Genomic DNA, 23569 nt, shown 5'->3' with positions numbered 1-23569 from the left:
CACTATTTTTGTGGTACTGGGGCTTAAATCCAGGGACACTGTACCAGTGAGCTATATAGCCAGCCCTATTTATGTTTGTCCATATGTAGGTATGTCTTTATTGAAGACAGGATCTTGCTAAATTGCTGAGGCGGCTTGTGTTCTCCTGCCCCAGCCTCCCAGGCTGCTGGGATTATAGATGTGCACCACTGTGCCTGACTAACTTAAAAAGTCAGTGAATATGTTAAAAATTACGTGACTAGATTAAGCAATCAACATTTTGTTTGACAAAAAGGGATTTTTTTCATATTCAAATTTATTAGACACATACTTTATCTATATGCACTAAAATCTTTATATATTTACCAAACACTTTAGACACAGACCCAGATATTTTCAAGACTGCCTTTAAAGGTAAGTCAGAGAAAAATTCTCTCCTTTGCCTTTTTTGAATATATTCAGTTCTTAGAAATGTATTTATAAAAATACAGTTAGAAATGTATTTATAAAACTGCTTATAACAGAAATAGTTTTTCTGTTTACTTTTTTTTCAACCTAATGAAAATAGAAAAAATGTACTAGATAATTACAAGTGAGGAATCAAAAATATTTTAAATAATGATATAAAAAATAAACCAATGCAGCTAGAGGAATACCTTTCTGGAACACAAAATATCTGGTATACTGAAATAGACCATTTTAAAGGTACTCTTTGGATACAAGAATTTTACAAGACTTTTTGACATTATCATACATTTACACTGTTTCTCATGAAACGTAGACAGAAAACAACTTCTGGAATGAAATCATCCTACATTTGTTTGGCAAATACCAACAGTCACTTAAAATAGAGGAAAAAATGAAAAAGAGAGAACTTCTTGAGAACAGCTGGGTAAATCTATGGACAAAGAATGCTAAATACTGGCATTACTAATAACTGGCATTATCAGTAAAGGCAGCACCTTTACTGATCAGAACAGTTTCAAAAAAGTGTTAACATATCAATAAATAGGTCTGGCTCTTACAGTCTGAATTAAATTTGCACAGGGTCACTAGCAGCTCAATATATGACCACATATTTAACAGGATTATTCAGGAATTAAATATCAGATAACTTAAAAAAAATTCTTTGCTTGCTATTAAAGGCAAGCAAATTAGTTAGCTTCAAATGATAATTTAAAGTCAGTTTTAGTAATAGGTTAAACACACTAACTTCAAAATTTTAATGAAAATTAAATTTAAAAAGTATACATTCTCTACTAATAGAATGGTTGTTTTTAGTATTTATGATTCTTAAAACAAGAACACATTTAAAAATCATAAAGCAAAAAAAAAAAAAAAAAAACTAATTATACAACCCAGAAATAACTGCTTTATTTATGGTAATTTCCATGGTCAGTCATAATTGGGATCATAGTGTATTTAAGATTCATCTAATAAACCAGGCATGGTGGCACATGCCTGTAATCCCAGTGGCTCAGGAGACTGAGGCAGGGGGATCATGAGCTAATAGCTGACCTCAGCAAAAGCGAGAAGTACTAAGCAACTCGGTGAGACGCTGTCTCTAAATAAAATACAAAATAAATAGGGCTGGGATATGGCTCAGTGATTGCTCCTGAATTCAATATCCAGTGCCTCTCCCCCACCAAAAAAAAGATTTACCAAACAAATAACACTAATTAGTCACCATTGATGCGCCACTTAACCCACACCAAGAGCCCTATGATAAATCCTGCTGCTATGCCCCTTCTATAGATGATAAATGTGGGCAGAGGCTAAGTCCAAGACTGCAGAGTGAGTTAGAAGTAGAGCAAGTATTAAAAGCCTGGCATTTATTACCTATGCTATTCTTGCTCTCCAGTGCTCAGAATTTCTTAGGTCAATAAATATTACAGAAACAATCTACAGGTCTGGATATTGTCAAGGCTTGTTATATACTTCTATACTGTCAGATTATTTTTCAGAAAGACTTTATCCATTTATAACCCCATTAGCAATGACTGCTTAATGACTACCTTTGCATTAGCACTAAGGAAAAAATGCTGATTTTAGAGATAAAATGTTTTATTCTTTTAACTTATGATTTTACGATTAAAAAGTCCTCTACTTAGTGATAAATGTTATCAATTTCATTTCAAAGTTTATTTATATGTAATTCTTTAATCAACTTGGATATTATTTTGATGGCTGCAGCTCTCACTTGATTTAAAAAAATCTAACTAGATTTTCTAAGATAATAAATTGAAATCCTTGCACTAAATTTCTTTACACTGTACCCAACAAACCAAAAAAGTAAATCAAACCAACTACTCCCCCCAAAACTAGTAACAACTTAGGCAAAGGGACAAGCTCTACTATGCCATATATCTTAAAACTGAAAGCCAAGGAAAACAGATCAGTCTGGTGAGGCAAGCTGCCTAGTGTCGTGGAGTCCTTGGGCTTGCCTCCATCAATACAAGTAGACTGTAAAACTAGATGAGAAGGCCAAGTCTGAAAAATGTCATTAATTTCACACTAATTCTGCCATTTATTTGTGTCTGCCTCACCCAGAACCGTATGTTGAAGCCATACCCCACAATGTGACTACATCTAAAAATAAGGCATTCAAGGAGGTAATTAGGGTTAAATGAAATCATAAGAGTATGACACTAATTCAATAGGAGTATAGCCTTATAAGAAGAAAGAATGAGAGATGTCTGAAGTAAGAAGATTCCTGTAAGCTAGGAAGAGAGCCCTAACCAGAACTTGACTATGCTGGCACCCTGATCTCAGACTACTAGCCTCCAGAACTTTGAGGTAACAAACTTCTGTTGTTTAAACCACCAGTCTACAGTATATTGTTATGGCAGCCTAATCTAATAAATACTCCCGCCCTTCATCCTAGGCAATTAGGATGAAATAATGAGCAGACCACTTAAACAAATCAAGAAAACCCTTCAGAAATAAAAGTACCTGAATACCACTACATAAATTCCATTAAGTTAAAAAAAAAAAAAAAAATACTACAGCCTATTGCTAATAAGGTGATTTCACTAAATTGAAGGGATGGTTGTAGGGGATAATTCCAATATCATCCTATCTCCAAGACTGGAAGAATGAAAACTCAGGCAGAACTTTTAACAAGATCTTATTAGGATAGCTAAACTCATGTTCCTGGGAAAGAATTTAACTAAGCTCTCTCTTCTCAGGCAAAGGAAATGTATAGAAATGTAGTAAAACTGTAGTATTGGTGGGGTATTATGCTGGTACCTAATAAGTTAGGAAAAACTCTAAAAATTAGCCTATAATATATCAGAAAAGTCTGAATAACTTTGCACAAGTTAATCATGAAAAAACTGAAAGATAAAAAGCAGCACAACAACTATGCTAGCATGCTTTTTTAAAAAATAAAATGAGAAAAAAAGGTTCAAAACATTCACAAAGCAAAGAATCCAAACCAAAAGGAAATACAACATAAGGACAAAAACAAATTAAAGATGTTTTATAATTAAAATACAAATAATAAAGAGCTTAAAATAACACGTAGGTGATAAATTTGGAACTATATGAAAAGGGTGATTCTAGAAATAATGAGATTGAGGCAAAAAGAACCTATTATATAAGTGAACTAAAAAAATTTGTAAAGATGAATACAGGGAACATAAAAGAAACTAAGATAAAGTAATTAGAAATAGAGAGCATGAACACGGATGGTAGCCAAAGAAAATTCAACATAAGGATGATTTTATGTATAAAGGAAATACAATAAAAAGTATTCAGATATTACAGAAATATTTCTCAGAAAATGGAAAATTTTTCATTTTTGTATATTATATATGTAATGCACAAATATGACCATCATTTTAACATATCATATACTGAAAAGCCATATTGTTTGTTAAGAAAATCTAAGGGACAATGGTTAACATATTCTAAAACATACTGGTTGTTCTTCAATTTTAATAATAATGTCATAGGATTCTTTTTAAAGATCTTTTTAAACATGTTGCTGAGCCGTCAGTAGTATAAGAGGATCCCCTGAAAAGCAGACATGATAAACAAGTACAAATCTAGAGGAACATTCATTCTAAAATTTGGTGTCCACTTTTTGGGTGTTTGCTTATACCTGTATGCTACCAGAGACATTGTAAAAATTTACTAGAGACGTTTACAAAATTCAAGATTACTGGTTAAAAGCTAATACTAATAAAGTATTCACTGTTAATGCTTTTCACTGTAACTACATATTGATAACAGGTTCAAATAATTGGAAAGAAATAATTCTAAATCTATAGACACTTGATTTAACAAAAAAATGTCAAGTAAAACTGAACTCTGAGAAAACTCCATATTCATAAATACATGGAAAAGATTTAATACAATTTGGCCCATAAGTGATAGAGGTAGATAAAAATTTAGTAAGGATACAGTCACTTGAGCAACTCAATTAATAAGCGTGATTTTATATGCAGAATGCAACATTTTGAAATAGTACCTTTTAACTTTAAATGCTTCTATGAAAAAATAAGTTAAATTCAACACTTTTTCATATAATTACTAATTGCTTATATGTCTTCTGTAAAGTGGCTGTCCAGTTCCTTGGCCCATTTATTGATTGGATTCTTTGTATTTTGGTGTAAAGTTTTTAAGTTCTTTATAAATTTTGGAGATCAGTGCTCTATCTGAAATGCGTGTGGAAAGATTTTCTCCCACTCTGTAGGCTCTCTATTCACATTATTGATTGTATCCTTTGCTGAGAAAAAGCCTTTTAGTTTGAGTCCATCCCACTTATTGATTCTTGCTTTGATTTCTTGTGCTTTGAGAGTCTTGTTAAGGAAGTCTGATCCTAAGCCAACATGATGAAGATTCAGGCCTACTTTGTCTTTTATTAGGTGCAGGGTCTCTGGTGTAATTCTTAAGTCCTTGATTCATTTTGAGTTGAGTTTTGTGCAGGGTGAGAGATAGAGGTTTAATTTCATTTTACTGCATATGGATTTTTATAGCAGCTCAATTCACAATAGCTAGATTGTGGAACCAACTTAGATGCCCTTCAGTAGATGAATGGATAAAGAAACTGTGGTATATATACACAATGGAATATTATTCAGCCATAAAGAATAATATTATGGCATTTGCAAATAAATGGATGGAACTGAAGAATATCATGCTAAGTGAAATAAGCCAATCCCAAAAAACCAAAGGCCAAATGTTTCCCCTGAGAATGTTTTCCTGGAGAATGATATATAGTGGGGATGGGGGGTAGGGAGTGAGAGAAGAACGGAGTAACTTTAGATTATGTAGAAGTAAATGGGGGGGGTAATGAAAAATCGTGGAATGAGACAGACATCATTACCCTATGTACATGTATGATTACATGAATGGTATGAGTCTACATTGTGTACAACCAGAGAAACGAAATTATGTACCCCGCTTGTGTAAAATCAATCAAAATGCAGTCTGTAAAAAATTAAAAATAATTTTAAAAAGAAGTTAAATTTAAAAATGGAAATAAAATTATTAAAAGGAAAAATGGAAAAGATTAATAAAACCTAAAGTTGTTTCTTTGCAAATAAAGAACAAAAAATAAATTAAAATCACAAATCCAATATCCAGTGATAATCACTTCTAAAATCCTATAAACTCAGTTCCAGTTCTTTTCCTTGGTACATTTTAAAATTAGAATCTCTTTGTAAATAAAACTTAGTATTCTTTTACTATATTCTAATGAGCCCATCTCATTAAATCTTAGAAAAGTATCTTAATGGTTATTTAATCTCAATCAATATGAAGCACAACTTATAAAATTATCCCTTTATTCAGGATGGATATTCAGTTGTTTCCATTTTTTCCATTATTAAAAACATTATGAAACATTCTTATAAATAATTTTTGATCTTATGCCTTGTAAGTATTACCTGCATATGATTAAGAGATCAAAGGGTATTTTTTTAAAGCTCTTTCTATAGCGTCAAACTGCTTTCCAGGAAAGTTCACAAATTATGTTCACAGCATAACACGAGGGCATCTGAAGATATACTGAAACAAGTAAAAAACCTGGGTTCTACACCACTCTTTTAGTTAGCTGCCTATGTAACCTCGAGCAAAACATACTTCTTTTCTGTGTCTCAATATTTTCTCAATTAGAAAACAGCATTAAGATCTATGTTTTCTCTCAAAGAATTGTTCTGAAAACCAAGTAAAATAATATATCTGAAAGAACTATAAACCAAAAAGTGTTGAATAAATATGCAGTACATATACAGGGAGATAATTATGTAATGAATAGAACAGTTACTTATCTTTTCCACATCTTTATTGGTACATGATTATACACAATATTGGAATTCATTGTTACGTATTTATACATGCACATGATATAACAATATAATTTGGTCAGTATCACTCCCCAGTATTTTCCCTTTCTCTCCCACTGACCCCCTTCCTTTACTCTACTGAGACTTTCTCTTCTTTTTCCCTTTCTAGTTTATATACTAGAGAAAAATCTGATCCTTGACTTACTTAAGTTTGGCTTATTTCACTTAACATAATGTGTTCAAGTTTCATCCATTACCTTGCAAATGACGTCATTCTTCATGACTGAAAAAAATTCCGTTGTATATGTGTAACACATTTTGTCCATTTATCCACTGGCAAGATAGCTAGGCTACTGTGAATTGTGCTGCTTTTAAGAATGGGTAAGCATGTATCACTACAATAGGATGACTTTAATTCTTGAGGATAAATACTGAGGAGAGGTATATCTGGGTCATATGATGGTTCCATTCCTAGTCTTTTGAGGAATCTGTACTGATTTCCAGAATAGTTATACTATCTTATGACCGTACCAACAATGTAAAAGTATCTCTTTCCCCCCATATTCAATCTAGCATTATTGTTCATATTCTTGATGGATGCCATTATAACCGGAGTAAGATGAAATTGCAGTGTAATCTGCATTTCTCTAATTGCTGAAACTGTTGAACATTTTTTCATAATTTGATAGCCATGTGTCCTTTGAGAAGTATCTGTTTAGTTCATTTGCCCATTTATTAACAAGGCTGTTTAGTGATAAGTTTTTTGAATTGTTTATTTATTCTGGATATTAATCCTCTCAGAAGAGTAGCTAGCAAAGATTTTCTTATATTCTGTAAGATCTCTCTTCACATTGTTTCCTTTGCTGTGCAGAAACTTTTAATTCCATGTCACCCCATTCATTAATTCTTATTTCCTGAGCTTTAGAAGTTCTACTGAGTAAGTCATCACCTGTACCTGTATGGTGAAGTGTTGGTCCTGTAATTTCTTGTAGGAGTGCCAAGGTTTCCGGTCTAATTTCTAGGTCTTTGATCCATTTTGAGTTGACTTTCGTTCAGGGTAAGATAGGGTCTAATCTCATTCTTCTACATATGGATTAACCAATTTTCCCAGCACAATTAAAAAGACTGACTGTTCTGAAATGCACGCTTTTGGTACCTTTGTCAAGGATCAGATGACCATTACCAGTGTGGGTTTGTCAATCGTTTGTTCTGTTCCATTGACACGCAATTTTTTTCTTTAATCTCCATAGCACAGTCGTATAATTTGTGATGACTCCAATATTGCTTTTTTGGTTTAGTACTGCTTTGGCTGTTCTGAGTTTTTCCCCCACTTCCAAATGAATTTTAGGATGGTTTTTTTCTAGTTCTGTGAAGAATGTCATTGGTATTTTGATAGGGATTGCACTGAATCTGTATATTGTTTTTGGTAATATGGCTATTTTAACAATATTAATTCTGCCTGTCCATGAAAATGGGAGATCTTTTTATTTTCTTGTGTCTTCTTCAATTTCTTTCTTGTGTTCTAGTTTTCATTGTAGAGGTCTCTGACCCCCTTGGTCCAATTTATTCCTAGGGTGGTTGTAGGTTTTGTTTGCTTCTGTTGTTGTTTTCTCTCCCTTTGAGATTAAGGTTAGGGCTAGGGTTAGGGTTAGTTGCTGAACACAATTTATTATTATTAAGGTTTTCTTCATCTAAGTTCATCAGATTTAGTGGCTTATAATTTTCTTTCCTTGATGTGTCCTTATCTGGTTTTGGTATCAGAGATACCAGCTTCATAGTGTGCATTTGGAAGTATTACACGCAAGTTCTAGTTCATGAAATAATTTGAGGAATACTGGCATTAATTCTTTAAAGGTCTGGTAGAATTCAGCTGAGAATGCATCTGGTCCTAGGCTTTTCTTTGTTGCAAGGCTTTCTAATGCTGCTTTTATCTCACTGTTACTGGACTATTTATGTTTTCTTTATCTTATTGATTTAATTTTGCCTGGTCACATCTGTCTAGAAATGTATCCATTTCTTCTAGGTTTTCCAATTTACTGGAGTATAAGTTCTCAAAATTGTCCTAAGAAATCCTTTCTTGTCTATCCTTTGTGCCTTCATTATAATTTATTCAGTGCCTTTTCCTGTCCTCCTCCTACAAGTCTCTTAGTCTGCCCCTCCCAGTCTCAGAAGTTAATACTGGAAATAAAGTTGCTCCAATATCATATAGGATCTAAAAAGATAGTTATTTTATAACATAAGAAAAGCACAAGGTTTTCAGAAAAGATTACGAGAACTCAGAAGTTTGTGATTGCATTCACAATTACCATACACATATAAACTTTCAAATATAAACTGTACATTTAAGGAGTATTTGGATATAAACTTTAGATTTTCAGTCATGTATGTAAGATGCACTTATTTACATGTCAGGTGTGTCTCCAGGTGTTCAGCTTCTCAAGAACTCTTAAGACAATACGGATAAGTAACTATAAAACTTAGTGATCTCATAGAGAAACTTTTATTTGAAAAATTAACGAGTAAAATTTAATGCACCTTGAAAAGATCGTTACAACAATCTATTTTAAAAACAGAATTATTCAAATTGGACATCTGAAACAGACTTGGTTCTTCTGGACTTCCCTCAAAATCTCTCTCTCATATTCTCAACTCCCCAGCTATAGAAACTCATATAGCTATTTTATGCTATCTCCAAATAAAGAAAAAAGGCAGGTGGGGAGGAGAATATTCATAATATTCTCAAACATTAAGTTCACATTATTTGGTAATTTACTCGTTTTACTGCTTCTCTCCATTTATGCTTAATAGATCAGAAGCAGAGAAAGTTTAAAATTATTTTGAGATAAGAATCTGAGGAATTTCCCCCCTTGTACATAATTTTAATAACCAGTTTAGGAAACACAAAGAAAATATGTCTGGAATACTAAAGATATTTCAGAGGTCAGTGCATTTCTTAAATTTAAAATAGGTGAAGTAACAAAAACAGCAAACCTGTTTCGCTCATATTAAATGTTCCAGTAAGGCATTCCAATGCTCAATAAATCTTTAAAGAGTAACTTTTATATTAAAGTATAATACAAGGCCAGAACTAACTAGCACAAACTGTCACATGGAAATATTTAAATAGATACACTAATAAAGTATTTTAAAAGTACAAAGTACTGAACATTCCAAAATTAATCACAAATGCAGTAAAGATATAAGAATTAGCTGGACACGGGAGCACACTCCTGTAATCCCAGTGGCTCGTGAGGTTGAGGCAGGTGGATCAAAAGTTCAAAGCCAGCCTCAGCAAAAGTGAGGCACTAAGCAACTCAGTGAGACCCTGTGTCTCTAAATAAATACAAAATAGGTCTGGGGATGTGGCTCAGTGGTCGAGTGTCCCTGAGTTCAATGCCCAGAAACAAACAAACAAAAAATTTTAATCGGGGTGTGTGTATGTGTGTGTATGGATTGTAAGTATGGCTACAAATCTGGGGCTTTGGTGTAAAAAAAAACAAACACCTTTTGTTTTTCAACTAAAACACAAGGCCTCTTAATAAAAAGAATACAATATTATAATATGCAAGACTGTGAGTGAAACTGCTATTACTAAAATTGTTTAAGACAGTTACAAGTAACCAAAATGGCAAGTATTTAAAACATATTTCTCATAGTAATGTTTTTAAAAAAGACTTAGTAGACATTTATGAAATGTAGGCCTTTATTATATAATAAATCTTAGCAAACTTTTTCTATGTAAAAATATCAAAAATTGACCTTGGTTTTGTTTCTTTGAAAAGGCACACACACACAAACACAATTTCACATTATATTGCTTTTAAAAAATGTATTACACTGATAATTTGCTGAAGTTTTAGCAAACATTCAGGGATATGGCACATGGTTTTAACAAAGCAAAAATGATGAAGGATTTTAATAGAAAATTATCTTCTACTATCACAGCAAAATAGTGATATTAAGAAAATACTTAAGAGATTAATGGAGTAGAAAAAGGGGTTGAGGAGAAGAGGGAGAAACTACAGCATGAAATTGACCAAATTACATTAGATACATATAAGATTATAATAGTGAATTCAACCTTTATATCAATAAAGCACCAATTAAAAATTTTAAAACACACAACAAAAACTGATAGAAACCTAGAATTTCTCTTTGCTCTTCTGGTATTCTGTAATCAGTGAATGGTTAATGAAGTAAAAAAGAAATTCTGTAGAACTTATCAAAAAAGAAAATTAACTTAGAGAAAATTTGATACTAAGAAAATCACAGTTTTATAGAAAGGTTTAGAATACATTTACAGTTAGACAAATACTTGTTTCAGTGCCAGCTGTATCAGAGACATGCTATGTGTCTTTGGGCTCCATTAATCTAAATTTTATCATCTATAAAATGGAGTAACAATACTAACTTATGGGATGTGGGTTAAATATGTACTTAAGAAAACGCTTTTTAAAAACTCAGTAGACAAGCTATTGTTATTAATTATTCATAGTTGTTAAAAGCAGCTTTCGAAAGCAACCTATTAAATATGAAACATTTAAAAACATTACATTAGTTCACACTTAATATTCTAGGAATACTGTTTTACTGTAGCAAATCATGAGTAGTTCAGTCCTAACATTAAACTATTACTAAACATATGTTTAGCTGGGTGTGGTGGCACACTGTAATTCCCACAACTCTGGAGGCTGAAGGTGGAGGATCACAAGCTCGAGGCCAGCCTCAGCAACTTAGCAAGACCCTGTCTCAAAATAAAAAGTAAAAAAGTAAAATAAAAAGTAAAAAGAGCTCAGTTTTAAAAAGCTCCCATGTTCAATCCTCTCAGACTATAAATACAAAAAACAAAAACATGTTTAATAAGATTTGTGTTAGATAGGCTCTTTATAATCAAAGGATATCATTCCAAAACCAGAAGAACCACGTCACGTACATCCAAAATTTGGTTGCCAAATATATTCCAAGGGGCAATGCACTATGCATTGAATGATCAAAAAAGGACCTGTAAGATACAAGTTATATCTACGATGAACTCTAAAATTCTTTTTAAAAAAAGCATTCAGATGAAATTGCACAAATTCTGTGTTTTTAAAAACTGATTTAACCAGAATCCAGGAGTCTCCAAGATGCTTAAATACTGATACTATTTTTGTAATAATAATACTAAATGAGTTCACAGAAGAGTCAGCAAGATTATGAAGTTTCTTTTAATTTACCAAGAATTAAAATTATATCCAATGTACTTTCTGACTTCAGAATTCCAGTGTATTCCAACTCCTTCAGTCAATAATTCACTTCGGGATACAGAGCAACTATGTAATCCAGCACATTATTCACTAAAGATGTGTTATAATTTCAACAAAGGAGTATAAAACAGTACTCAAGTTTTTCGTTGTTTCTCCAATATTCCCTCCTTACCTACACATTTCAGTTAAGGTTAAGACACATCTTTTCAAATACAATGAATCAGCTAATTCTGTGAAATTGAAGGTTTGTATTTATAACATTAATATTTAGGAAATAACACGTATTAATAAATTTCATTTAACATCAACAGTATTAACTATCCATGCATGTTAAGTAGAGAGTCTTAGTAACTTCATATTTGTAATCTGTTTGAGCTCCTAGAAACACTAAAATTAATTAACTAGAATTCAGTCTTTTATTGAGTTAACATATTTGCATATTACTAGCTATTTTTATTCCTGTGTGAATTATTTTCATGACTCCTTTCTAAAATTCAGGCAAAAATAAGATGTGAAAAGAATGGAAATTAAATAGTAAATTCTAGATCATAGATGGCTTCCAAGATTTGCTGAATGGGGCAACTTTTAGGGCAGTGGGATCTGTGGATAAGAGGAAAAGAAAATGGTCATAATGTTTAAAGAAAAAAAGGAAAGAATTTTTAAAAACTCAGTCTAATTCATAATTATGCTGACTCTACCCTGTTACAAAAATCAAACTTCTTGCCTTGTTTACTGCGTATGAACGAAGAAAATATAATATCAATGGAAAGGCAAGTTCAAGCATTATAATTACTTAGAAATAAATAGTATATATTTACATTTACAATTCTACAAACTCAAGTTCACTATTAAAATAATTTAAATATTGCCAAAAATGTTTAGCCTTTAAAATTGCATGCTACACTTCTGTAATTAAAGCACCTTTAGAATCATTTTAGTAACAAATTTTTAACAATCTAAAAGATTTTGCATATTATCAAAATTCTTTATAATAAATTAAGATCACACATACCACATGCAGGTAGTATTCTAAACATAGAAAACACTGATTTTATGTAGCAGGGTATGAATTAAATTCATGTACAATTAAAAACATAGTTTGAAAATAGCATACTTACTTTGAAAGAAACTGTACTGTAGCCCAAACACCACCATACATTAGTCCTTTAATGAGCCAAGAATCAATATTTAGGTCTGCTATAAATCCAACCAGCCAAATAACTAGGAAGGGAGTTCCTAGCATTACTTTCTGCCGGAATTCCTATACAGAAACAAATAATTAGAAAGTTTTTGCATGTTTGAAGTAACCTCAATCTGAATGATTGTAATTGTTGTGAAAGTATGCAAGAGAGGTTGAAATTCATTCAAAGTTGCCTGCTATGTTCAGGTACTTACTATTCAAGGTGGTGGTTCTCTGGAGACAGATATTAAACAATTTAAAAGGACTTTGTTAAGATTGTGGAAAAGGAAAATGAAAGTTTAGGAGTGGCCTCTACATAGTCAGATACAGAATGCTAACACAGGGCCTAGAAAATAGATCACAACAAAAACCAACCCATTTAAACAAAGATATTGGTAACTAGATAGAGAAGGACAATCAAAATGACTATGGTCTATGTACTCTATCAGATAAGGAAACCTAACCTGGAGAAGACACTCTAAATAACATAAATTAACAATATATCAAACCTTAAAATGAGACGAGAATAAAATCAAACAGTCTTCAGGCTCCCAGAACCCACAGAATGAAGACATATGCCTCTGAACACAAATCAAGACACAGCGTGCCAACTCCAAAGGAAGTTCCATTTCATTTGTTTTGGGCTGGTTATTAGAAAGCCCACACTTGTAAGTATAAGTCCTATATACTTCCTTAACATCTATCACAATTTACATCTTCAGACAAACACAAACTATTAGCTCTTCAATATAACAGCTCTCACAAACTTATAGACAGCTATCAAGTCTTTCTTGAGTTACATGACAAAACGATATGAAATACTCAGTTGTGGTCTAACAAAGCTAAGTATAAATACTACTTTTCTCTTTGAATATTTTATCTTTCTGAAAGCTAAGATTATGCTACACCTTACAGCACCCTTTTCATACTATGGTTCCTAGTGAAATAAAATATTTTTTTTATATAAATGACCATATTTTTCCTATTTTGTCATCATAACTCACTTTCTGAAATGAATGTGTGATCGTAACATTAATAATTAAACATCAATATCAGTTATTGTTGTACTCCAATAACTATCTTATTTTTTTCTACTTCTGTATGAACTTTTATCAAGAGATTATAAAGATTTTTAACTCGGAGGATTATGTGGATACTAGCAGGAAAGAAGAAATTGTCACATGAAAAGGTATTTTCTAATATTGTTTGCTTTTAGTTAAAACACTTGTTCTCCCTCAACATTAGTCACGTTAAAAATAGAGACACTCTTTATATACAGTAAAATTCACCACTTTTTGAGTATAGTTCTGAGTTTTGATTAACACAGTGGTATAACCTGTACCAAAGCCAAGGTAATGTAAAAAGTTCTGTCAAGCCCCAAAATTCATACCCCACCCCCGACCCCTATCCCCATCCCCACCTCCAGTCTCAGCTCAGGTAACCACAAAACTAATTTCTATCCCTGTTAATTTTTCTTTGCAGGAATCATAATGTATGTAACCTATTAAGTCAGGTTTCTTCATTTAGAGAACATATTTGGCATTCATCCATGTTGCTGTGTTATCTATAATTTGTTCCTTTTTCAATAGTGAGTAGTATTCCATTTCCGTGTATGTGCTAGGTCTATTCCCCACTTAAATTAAAATTGTTTCCAGTTTTAGGTGATTCTGAATAAAGTCATTATAACCAATTTCATAAAGTTTTTGTGCAAACATGTTTTATTTCTTTGGATAAATATTTGTGTGTAGGATCTCTAGGTCAGATTTTCTTTCAAAAAAATTATCAAACTGTCATCTAGTTCACGTAAGATGACATTATAAAGATGTAGTGGTGATGTGCTGCTATACCGATATGATAAATCTATTTTCTCCTACCTTAGGGAAATTTTCTACGACATAGGAAATTTGATAGCATTTTGTAATACCTTCATACCCACTACCTAGATTCTAAGAGTTTATCCCCTTCAGCAATATCAGAGAGTAATTAAATACTGTAGCTACATAACAGGTCAAAATGTAACAGAAAAATATATAGTGATTCCTCATTTTCAAAAACATTTCAGCTCTTCTAGGTCCTCCTCTAGGTATGGGAAAAAAACCCACTAAGTCATGGTAACTTCTTTTATATGTTGCTGGATTCTATTTACTAATACTTTGTTAAGAATTTTTGAGTTTACATTCATAAGAGATGATTCATACAGTTTTCTGGACTATCTTTATCTGCTTTGGGATCATGGTAAAATTATTTTCCATTGTTACTTTCAACAGGCCTATCTCATTATATGTAAGGTTAGTTTCTTTGTAAAAAGCATAAAGTTGGAAAATAATTTATAATCCACATTGTCAACGTGGTCTTCTACTGGTATTACTTAGACCATTTTACATTCGATATAATTATTGATATGTTGAAGTATGCAATTTTTTTTGTTTTGTTTTGTCTGTTCTCATTCCCTATTCCCCACACCCACCGCCTTCCCTGGGGATAACTGTGACATTTTTTAGAATCCCGTTTTGATTTATATACAGTATTGTTAAGTATATCTCTTTGTATATCTTTTTTAGTGGATTCTCTAAATGTTGTATTATATAAACACAACTTATCACAGTCCACTGGTGTAGAAAACTTAGCTCCTTTTATGTCCATCTTTGTCTATTTGTTACCTTAAATATGTTTTCTACATACATTTAGAGCCACATTAAACAATATTATAATTTTTGCTTTAATTCTTAAGCATAATTTAGAAGACATAAGAAGATTCTATTTTATTTGCCCATAATTTTGCTTACCAGATTCTTATTAAGATTCCTTCTTTTATTATTTCCTGTTTAAAGAACTTTATTTGCCACTTTTTCAGGGTACACCTGGTGTTAGGTTCTCTAGTTCTGAAAACATTTTGATCTTTCTCCTTCATTCCTAAATGATAATTTCACCAGACACAGGATTCTGAATTAAGTTTTCTTTCAACATTTGAAAAATGTACCCGTTCCTTCTGGCATCTATGGCTTCTGATTTTTAAAAATCTGTTGTCATACGAATTGTGTTGGTAACAGGATTTTAAGATTTTCTTTTTGTTTGTTTCTCTAGTTTTCAGAAGTTTGACCATGATGTACTTAGTGAGATTTCTTAACCTGTAAGTTTGTATGTTGCCAAATTTGGGCATTTTTCAGTCAGTATATATTTTTTTCAGCGTCAGCCTTTTTATTTATTTATTTTTTAAACTAGGACTCCAATCATATCAATGTTGGATCATATTCAGGCCCCTGAGGTTTTGCTCTTCTCCCCTCCCCCTCCAATTTCCTTTTGCAGTTCAAAGTGGGTAAATTTTATTGTTCTATCTTCAAGATCACTGAATCTCTGTCATCTCTATCCTATTGTTGAGCCTATCCTTTGAGGTTTTTATTGTTTTGGTTCCTGTAATTTTCAACTTCCACTGGATTCATTTATAGTCTACATTCTATTTCTTTGCTGAGGATATTTTTTGATTCACAATCATGTTCACAATTACTTTTTATGTTCATAAAAATCATGCTCATAATTACTTATTGAAGCCTTTTTATGATGGCTGCTTTAGACTCTTGTGTCAGACCATTTCACCCTCTCATCATCCTGTTGGCAATTATTTCATGCAGTTTCAGATCTTCCTGGTTCTTAGTATAAGTAAATTTCATTTGAAACCTGGACATTATGGGTATTTTGAGATTCAGGATCTTATTGAACATTCTCTTTTAGATGGATTCTTCTGAAATAGCTTCAAAGCGGTAGTAAGGAGTCATCTCTTCTCTTCAGGTGGAAGAGAAGCCCAGGGCCCCTACTTAGCTTCCACTCCCACCTGAGGATGAGGTTCCTCGTTAATGGTGGATGAGGGTGGCACTTCTACCCTTCAGTGTACCTCTACTGGTATCTTCCTGGCTGGAAGAGAGAGGATTGCCTCATTACTGCTCACTATGTGGTCACCAATAATAGAGGGACTTCATTAACAGCCAGTGGTGATAAAAGTCCCAACTCTCCACGCAGCCTTCTCTGACACCACCCTAGGAAAGAAGTTCGAGCATTTCACTACAACTTGGTAAGGATGGAAAACTAGGCTAAACGATGGGCCTTTGCTGCTCTGAGTCAGGGTAGAGTCACATGCCTTTCTGTAGTGTTTGGCTATGATACAGCAGTTATTTTTAAGAAGATTTCTATGTTGCTAGCGTACCTTTTTTGCGGTCCTCTGACTAGAGTGCAGGCTTTTGTTCTGGCTATTTTTGTCTGCACACATTTGCGTTAGCATTGTGTTACCAGCTTTGCCAGTTCCTAGTCTAGGGTATATGGGCCAAAATAGAAAACCTATAGAACTCACCACCATGTCCTTCTTCAGGTCCTGAATCCCTAGCCACTTAGCCTTTGTCTTCTTCTTCTTCAAGAATCTTATCACATTTACTTTGTATATAATGTTCACGGTTTTTAGTAGTACTTAACAGGAAGGATATGTAGTCAATCTTCCCAAATTTGTTTTCATGTAATCAATAAACATTTGTTAAAAGGATATGTGAAATTTCACTTATTAACAATGGAATCCTATATTTTTTAATGTTGAAATGTACTAAAGATTTTCCTCCGTTAACTATAAATCTGTTTAAAATTTTCTAACCTGAAAAAATCCAAGAGCTTTTTAAATCGTTTTCTAAAATCAAGATTCTTTCCATATCTATTTACTAGCACTGTCCCAAAATACCCACCCCTTCCACCTCTTGCTTCCAAGGGATGATTTTTCTAATAAAATTAAGTCCTGAGTGTCACTATTTTCTTATTTAGTTTCCTCCCCACCCAATGGTTAGTTCTAAATATAGAAAATATTTTCACAGGCTAGCAAACAAAATCGTGTTCATGATTTAAATTTTTCTAATACGAAATGGAAAGAAAAATGAATAATCTACAAAACAGATGTTTAATCCCACAGATCACAGAGAACTCAATCATCATATATTTTTATCTAGTAACTTTTTTTATGGGGGGGCAGTGATGGGGAATCTAACCTTGAGCCCCACACATGCCAGGCAAACACTTCAGCACTAAGCTATGCCCCAGCTCCAGTAATCTTTTTAACTTAGTATATCTAAAATCCCTAATGAAAAGAAAAACAGGAAAGAAATTCAACTTCTGAACGGTTCATGATAATATACAAATGCTAAAACTGCACTAAATTTTTAAGAAGATCTCTTTTTAAAAAGAAATAACAGCCAAACTCATAAACCTCATAGTTTTAATGCTATAATAAGTAACTTCATAATTAATAAAACATCTAATATTTGACTACATATATATGACTACATATGTAAAAATAAAACTTCAAAATATTTAAATTCAACAAAATGAAAGCACAAAGATTATATGATTTCCAGAGTAACATGAGATATTTTTATTACTAGCCAAATTATCATGAGACATTATTTTTCACTATTGAGCAAAACTGCTCCAAAGTTCAGAAGACAGAGCAACATAAAAATAAATAAATAAATCACTTTCTACACCATATTTAATAATTAACTGGAAATATTAACATAATGTTAAAAAATGCTCATTATTTTCAGCTATGGAGTTTGAAATTATAAATCCAATTCTTCTGATGTTTACAGGTGAACTTTTCAGTTCATTAAGGAGTCTAAATGCCTACAAGTAAATGATGCACTGCTATCCTTTTATTCAAAACTTGTCTTTCCATCTTGATAACAGAATAAATCAGTTAACTTTAATCAATTAGTATCACCACTAGAATAATCTGAGTTAGACATACATAAAGATGGTAGTCAAAACTTAATGTCACTCAAGTTATGATTACTGTTAAGTTAGAGAATACACTGTAAATTACTTAGGTACATAAAAAAATGTCAGTCAACCTATTTCTCCTCTATTGGGGAAGAAAAAAAAAAATTTAAATCTAGTCCTCCCTCTCGCTCTTTTGGGGGAAATATTGAAAGTTTTTAAATGATATTATTATAATTAGGCAACTAAGCCAATAGGCATAGTTTAAAATTGAAGGTATATGAAGATCTAAAACTGGATTTTCCATGGAGTAGTCAAGAAAGTAAGTTTTCTCTCTACAAATGTTACAACATATCACAAAAGAATGGAAATCTCAAATTAATTAGAGCTACAGTTGTTAGTTTAAAAAATATGTATTAGGACTATGCTATTTCTCAATATGTTACTAAACTAACAAATGAACATAAGGCCAGTTGAATCAATAAGCTAAAAATTATGTGTAGCCTATGGAAATTTAAACAATTTCATATCCCATCTTTCTTAATTATCAGACAACCAAAACAGAGATATAAACCAAGAAAACAGAGATCTAAGAAACTCTGCTATTTATCTTTGCTTTATTTTAATTAAGAGTAATATTTTTAAAATTGCTTTGGGAAATGCTAAAATTAAAGTCTGTGGATATTCATGTAAGTAAGTGTGGTCATGAATCTTAAAACTCTTTAATCATGAGTTTACCTTGTCAGCTTTTAGCTTTCTAAGGAAAGATGGATTGTCATATCCTTTTGCTTGCCTTGCCTCTTGCAAATGGTTGATCATCCACACATTTTTTCTCTGCTTTGCCAGATCAAGCGCTGATTCACCCTGATAATAAAAGAATTTTACATTTAAAATAAAAGAAAAAACAGAATACTTTAGTTAATAACTTTTATAGAACTTTCACAAAAATCAACATTATTAATTTATTTACATTGTTTTGACATCAGTTAAAGTCAATTTATGTATGTAAACCATCACATATTTGTTAACAATTTTCCAAAGTACAATCAGAAAATGTGTTGTCTCATCTTATTCCATTGATTCTATTTTTGTTTGCATTTTGACATATTAGAGAGCAAATCAAAAAGTAGGTATTTTAGTACCTGCTGGATCAGAGGCTATCACTTTATCAGTTATTTCATATTCTGTATGAATTAATAACGCTAAACATTATGCTACATACAGTACCAAGTTGCTAGAAATCTTAGTAAAATGTTAAGAGTCATAAGAAGAGAATAAGGAAAAAAAGAAATGTCATCTTCTATTTCTGCTACTACTGTACTGGCATTCTTGACCTATCTTAAATTCATTTACCCATTCAGAAATTTCCAAAGAGCATAGAAGTGATAAAAATAGTTTAGTCCATGTTATAAACTAGCAGGTTTAATGCTAAGAAAAAGAATGCCAGGGAGTAGAAGTGAATAGGACTAAAATGTACTAACAAAGTAAGAAATAAACATTCCCAATCCTAGGTTTCTTTTTTTTTCTACTTTGGCAAAATTGATACCTACATTTCCATTTTATTTACTGTCCTCCTCTATTTTTCTACTAAGTTAAATAGAAAAATCAAATGAAAATTGTTTGTCAAAATTTGATGACTGTATAGACAGATATTCAAATTACTTCAGAAAAATATTTAAAATTTTTTTCAAAATACCACGTGAAAAAGAATAAAAGAATAAGAAGCCTTAGGGTACCTTACTCATGATAGAGGATTACTTATCAAGTTTGGAATATGATTTAAAAAAAAAAAAAAAAAAAACACTAAAATTAAAAACAAACAACAAAACATACCACTACCACCAACAGCAACAACTATTACAAAACAACGATAACAACAAAAAGCCCAACCAATCTTTTAATATCAAAATCAATAGTATTTAATAAGGAATGGGCTAATCTAGGTGTCTCTTCCACAAATAGGGATATTTATTTTAAATATCTCCTTGCTTATTCCATAATTCCATCACCTAAGTTGTCAGAACCAGCTAATTAATCCAAACTATAAATATTACCTGAATAATAGCAATCCCTTGGGTAACAACTCCCAGAGAATATCCTGCAGTTGCCTCGGTCCAGCTGAGCATCCCTTCCACTAGAGGGCCATGTGACACCTAAGGATTGCCTAGACAAAAAGATTGAGGGAGCTTTAAAAAAAATCTTTCAACTACTCCTCTAGTCATCTGACTACTTTTGTATAGTTATTTTATTCAGCTGGCAAAATAAACAAGCAATTAATTTAAAGAATCATACTAAAACCAGGCAGGGTTCTGAATCAAGTCTATATTTGACTACTCCATGTCTCAGCCAAAACAATAAAAGACTAAGAATAATGGTATCAGCAAGAATTCACATGGAGTATTTATAGACTATGTAAGTGATAAGAAATTCTTTAAGGGTTTCGGTCAGGTAAACATTCTAAGGTGGACGAACACTCAAAGTTTTGCCTTAAATGAGAATGAATTTTACTGTCAAAACTAAGGAAAATTAATTAGAGACCATCTAGGTCAGGTATTCAAGAGGTAACGAACAAGTATTTTCTGAGAAGTTTCTTACCTCTTTTCAAGAACCCAGAAATCTTTCAAATATATTAATTAATTATGAGAGTTCAGTAATTTTATATTCTATAAAGCTAAAATTATTCTTTCATAATTTTAGAAAGAAGAGATCATAAATGCTTGTGCAGCACTCAGTGATTGTTCTCCCCAAACTCAATTCATCTAAATTAACCTACTTAACCAAAAACATATACTAGGGGATGAAATATTATCTTTAAAAAGTTCACAATGAGATACTACCATAAAAAAGATTATGGCATAGGCCATAATTTTGTTTTGGTTTTTAATTCTTCTTATACCAAATCACCCCACACACACATACACACACTGCTGCTACTTAAATGGAAAGGTTCAACTTTATTTTATGTAACTATTATCTAGAGCTGGAGTTCTTAAATTCCTTTCAGTCATATCTGATGAAACGAATGATTCTTTTCCCCATAAAATACTGATTCTAAAACTGTTAGAAAAAAAGTTAACCTGCAAGTCCACTGGTGGACCACAAAATGAGAACCTCCGATTTAGAGTAAACAGCTATTGTTGATTCTTTCAAGGATCAAAAAAATTACCTATCATTTAATATAAACTGTCTTCAAAGTAAGTTCTATCTTATACTGAGAGAAGAATCATTTGTATATTAAAAGAAGGGAATTCCCTACTCAACTTATTTATAAGAGTAAATCTCTAGACAAATTTCTAAGAAACTTAAGCTTAATCTTATTAGGTAAATGATGACTTAAGAAGAAACAGGATCAACTAGCAGTTACATAATTATTACACAAAGTATACTTTTTCATATTCTTTGAAGAATAACTTGCAGAGTCTAATTCAGATCTACAGGCTACATCCAACTGTTGCAATTCATTTATATCAAGAAGATTCTCTTTTCTAAGACTTTTAAAATGAAAAAATGTACAGAAAAAAACTTGGCCAAATTTCTGGACAAAAAAAAAAAAATTTTTTTTAATTTTCCCTTTCAAAATTTGCAGCAATCTATATTTAATTATTTAATGCAGTCCACATCACTGTGAACTAAATATAATACAAAACGAACTAATCCCTGCTACCTTCACCCACCAAAATGTATTTCTTCAACCTATACAACCTCAACATATATCACAAGACACTTAATTAAAAGAAAACCTAAGTCACCAATAATATTTTTTCATCCCATATAATCTACCTTTTCATTTCTCCTCTAAAATATCATCTCCAAATTCATTCATTTCTGTCTACTCCTCCTCCAGATCCTAGACTAAGCTAACATCAATTATTTGCCTGATTCACTACAATGACTAACTAATCTCCACCTTATCCATTCTCTTAATTCTTCAATGCATTCTTCCTCAACCCAAGTAAAATTTCAAAGATAATTAAAACAGAAAGCATATCCCAAAGTCATTCTACATAAATCATTCTAACTGCCTACCCTGACTTGAGGATATAATTAAAGCTTCCCATGGCACTGTACCATCTGGCACCTGCCTCTCAAGCTCCTTGTTCACAGTACTCTGGCGAAGCTATCTTTATTTCTGCACCTCAAACATAGATAGCAACCTCATCCTGCATGTCTACATGGTCCTCTACAAGGAAGTTTTTCCCCACGTCTCTCTGCATAACTCTTTCTCCTCATGTGATTCTCAAAGTACATGTCATCTTCTCAGAAGTATTTTGAAGTCACAATTTATGTGGCCCTCTCAGTACAATACATTTGTCTTTTAAAAAATTTATTGTCTATTTCCTCATTACAATGCAAGTTCTAATAGGGATCATATCTATCTTAAATACTGTGCCTACCTAACTGAACAAGTATTTGTAGAATGAATGAAACAGTGTTTTTTATTAAACTACACTTGTATATGATGGGAATGCCAGATCCCAGCAGAAAAGGCATTTGATACTTATTTCATCCTTTTAATTACATAAAAAGTGGAGTTTAAAACAAAAATCTCCTTTTTTTTTTAGCCCACATTCTTTTTTATTGGTACCTTATAGTTGTACATATTGATGGGATTTGTTGACAAATATTTGTACATGCACACAATGTAACAATATTATTTGGCCAATATCACTAAAAGTCTACTTTTTCAGCAAAATGGATAAAAAGATTTTTTTGCTGAAAGTATAAATGTTGCTTGTGCAAATGAAATTACTCCTTAAAGTTTTTTTTTTTTTTTTTTAAGAAAGAATAACTCACCCCAGAAGCCACAAGAGAATTACATTTAAAATAACCCTGTAAATAGCCAACCTTGGACATATGTCAAATAAAACTAAAACACTAATAAAAAAGAATTTGTGCAGGAAAAAACTACATGAATTTAAATAACATGCCCACAGGCACAATAATTAGGTCAATTATTCATCACGAGACTCTACAAAGTATTCACATGAACTGCGCTACCAGTTAAGGAATACATTTCATTTTATCTGATCCTAGTGTTAAATAACTAATCTGCTTGAACTTAAAGGACAATAAAAAGAAAAGGTTCAAAATCATTTAAGTAATTTCAAGTATCTCTACTCTTACCA

General features: G+C 32.0%; 1 protein-coding gene across 2 annotated transcripts in view; it reads right to left on the bottom strand.

Moving 5' to 3' along the window:
- ZDHHC17 (zDHHC palmitoyltransferase 17) overlaps nt 1-23569 on the bottom strand; it is a 90228-nt gene that overhangs the window by 11339 nt on the left and 55320 nt on the right. The window contains exons 2-5 of one of the 2 annotated variants that reach the window (XM_079142545.1): nt 20498-20607; nt 19182-19307; nt 12637-12779; nt 11174-11274 (exon numbers count right to left, since the gene is read on the bottom strand). In XM_079142545.1, coding sequence (XP_078998671.1) covers nt 11174-11274; nt 12637-12779; nt 19182-19307; nt 20498-20569 — 442 coding nt within the window. In that variant the 5' untranslated portion in view covers nt 20570-20607. The remainder of the gene's footprint in view (nt 1-11173; nt 11275-12636; nt 12780-19181; nt 19308-20497; nt 20608-23569) is intronic. The other variant, XM_079142544.1, reaches the window with a different exon arrangement.

Source organism: Sciurus vulgaris (genome assembly GCF_902686455.1).
Source record: "Sciurus vulgaris genome assembly, chromosome: 5".
In the NCBI taxonomy this organism is placed as follows: domain Eukaryota; kingdom Metazoa; phylum Chordata; class Mammalia; order Rodentia; family Sciuridae; genus Sciurus; species Sciurus vulgaris.
The sequence above is the reverse complement of the archived record's forward strand: the minus strand, read 5'-3'. Positions and strand labels throughout refer to the sequence as shown.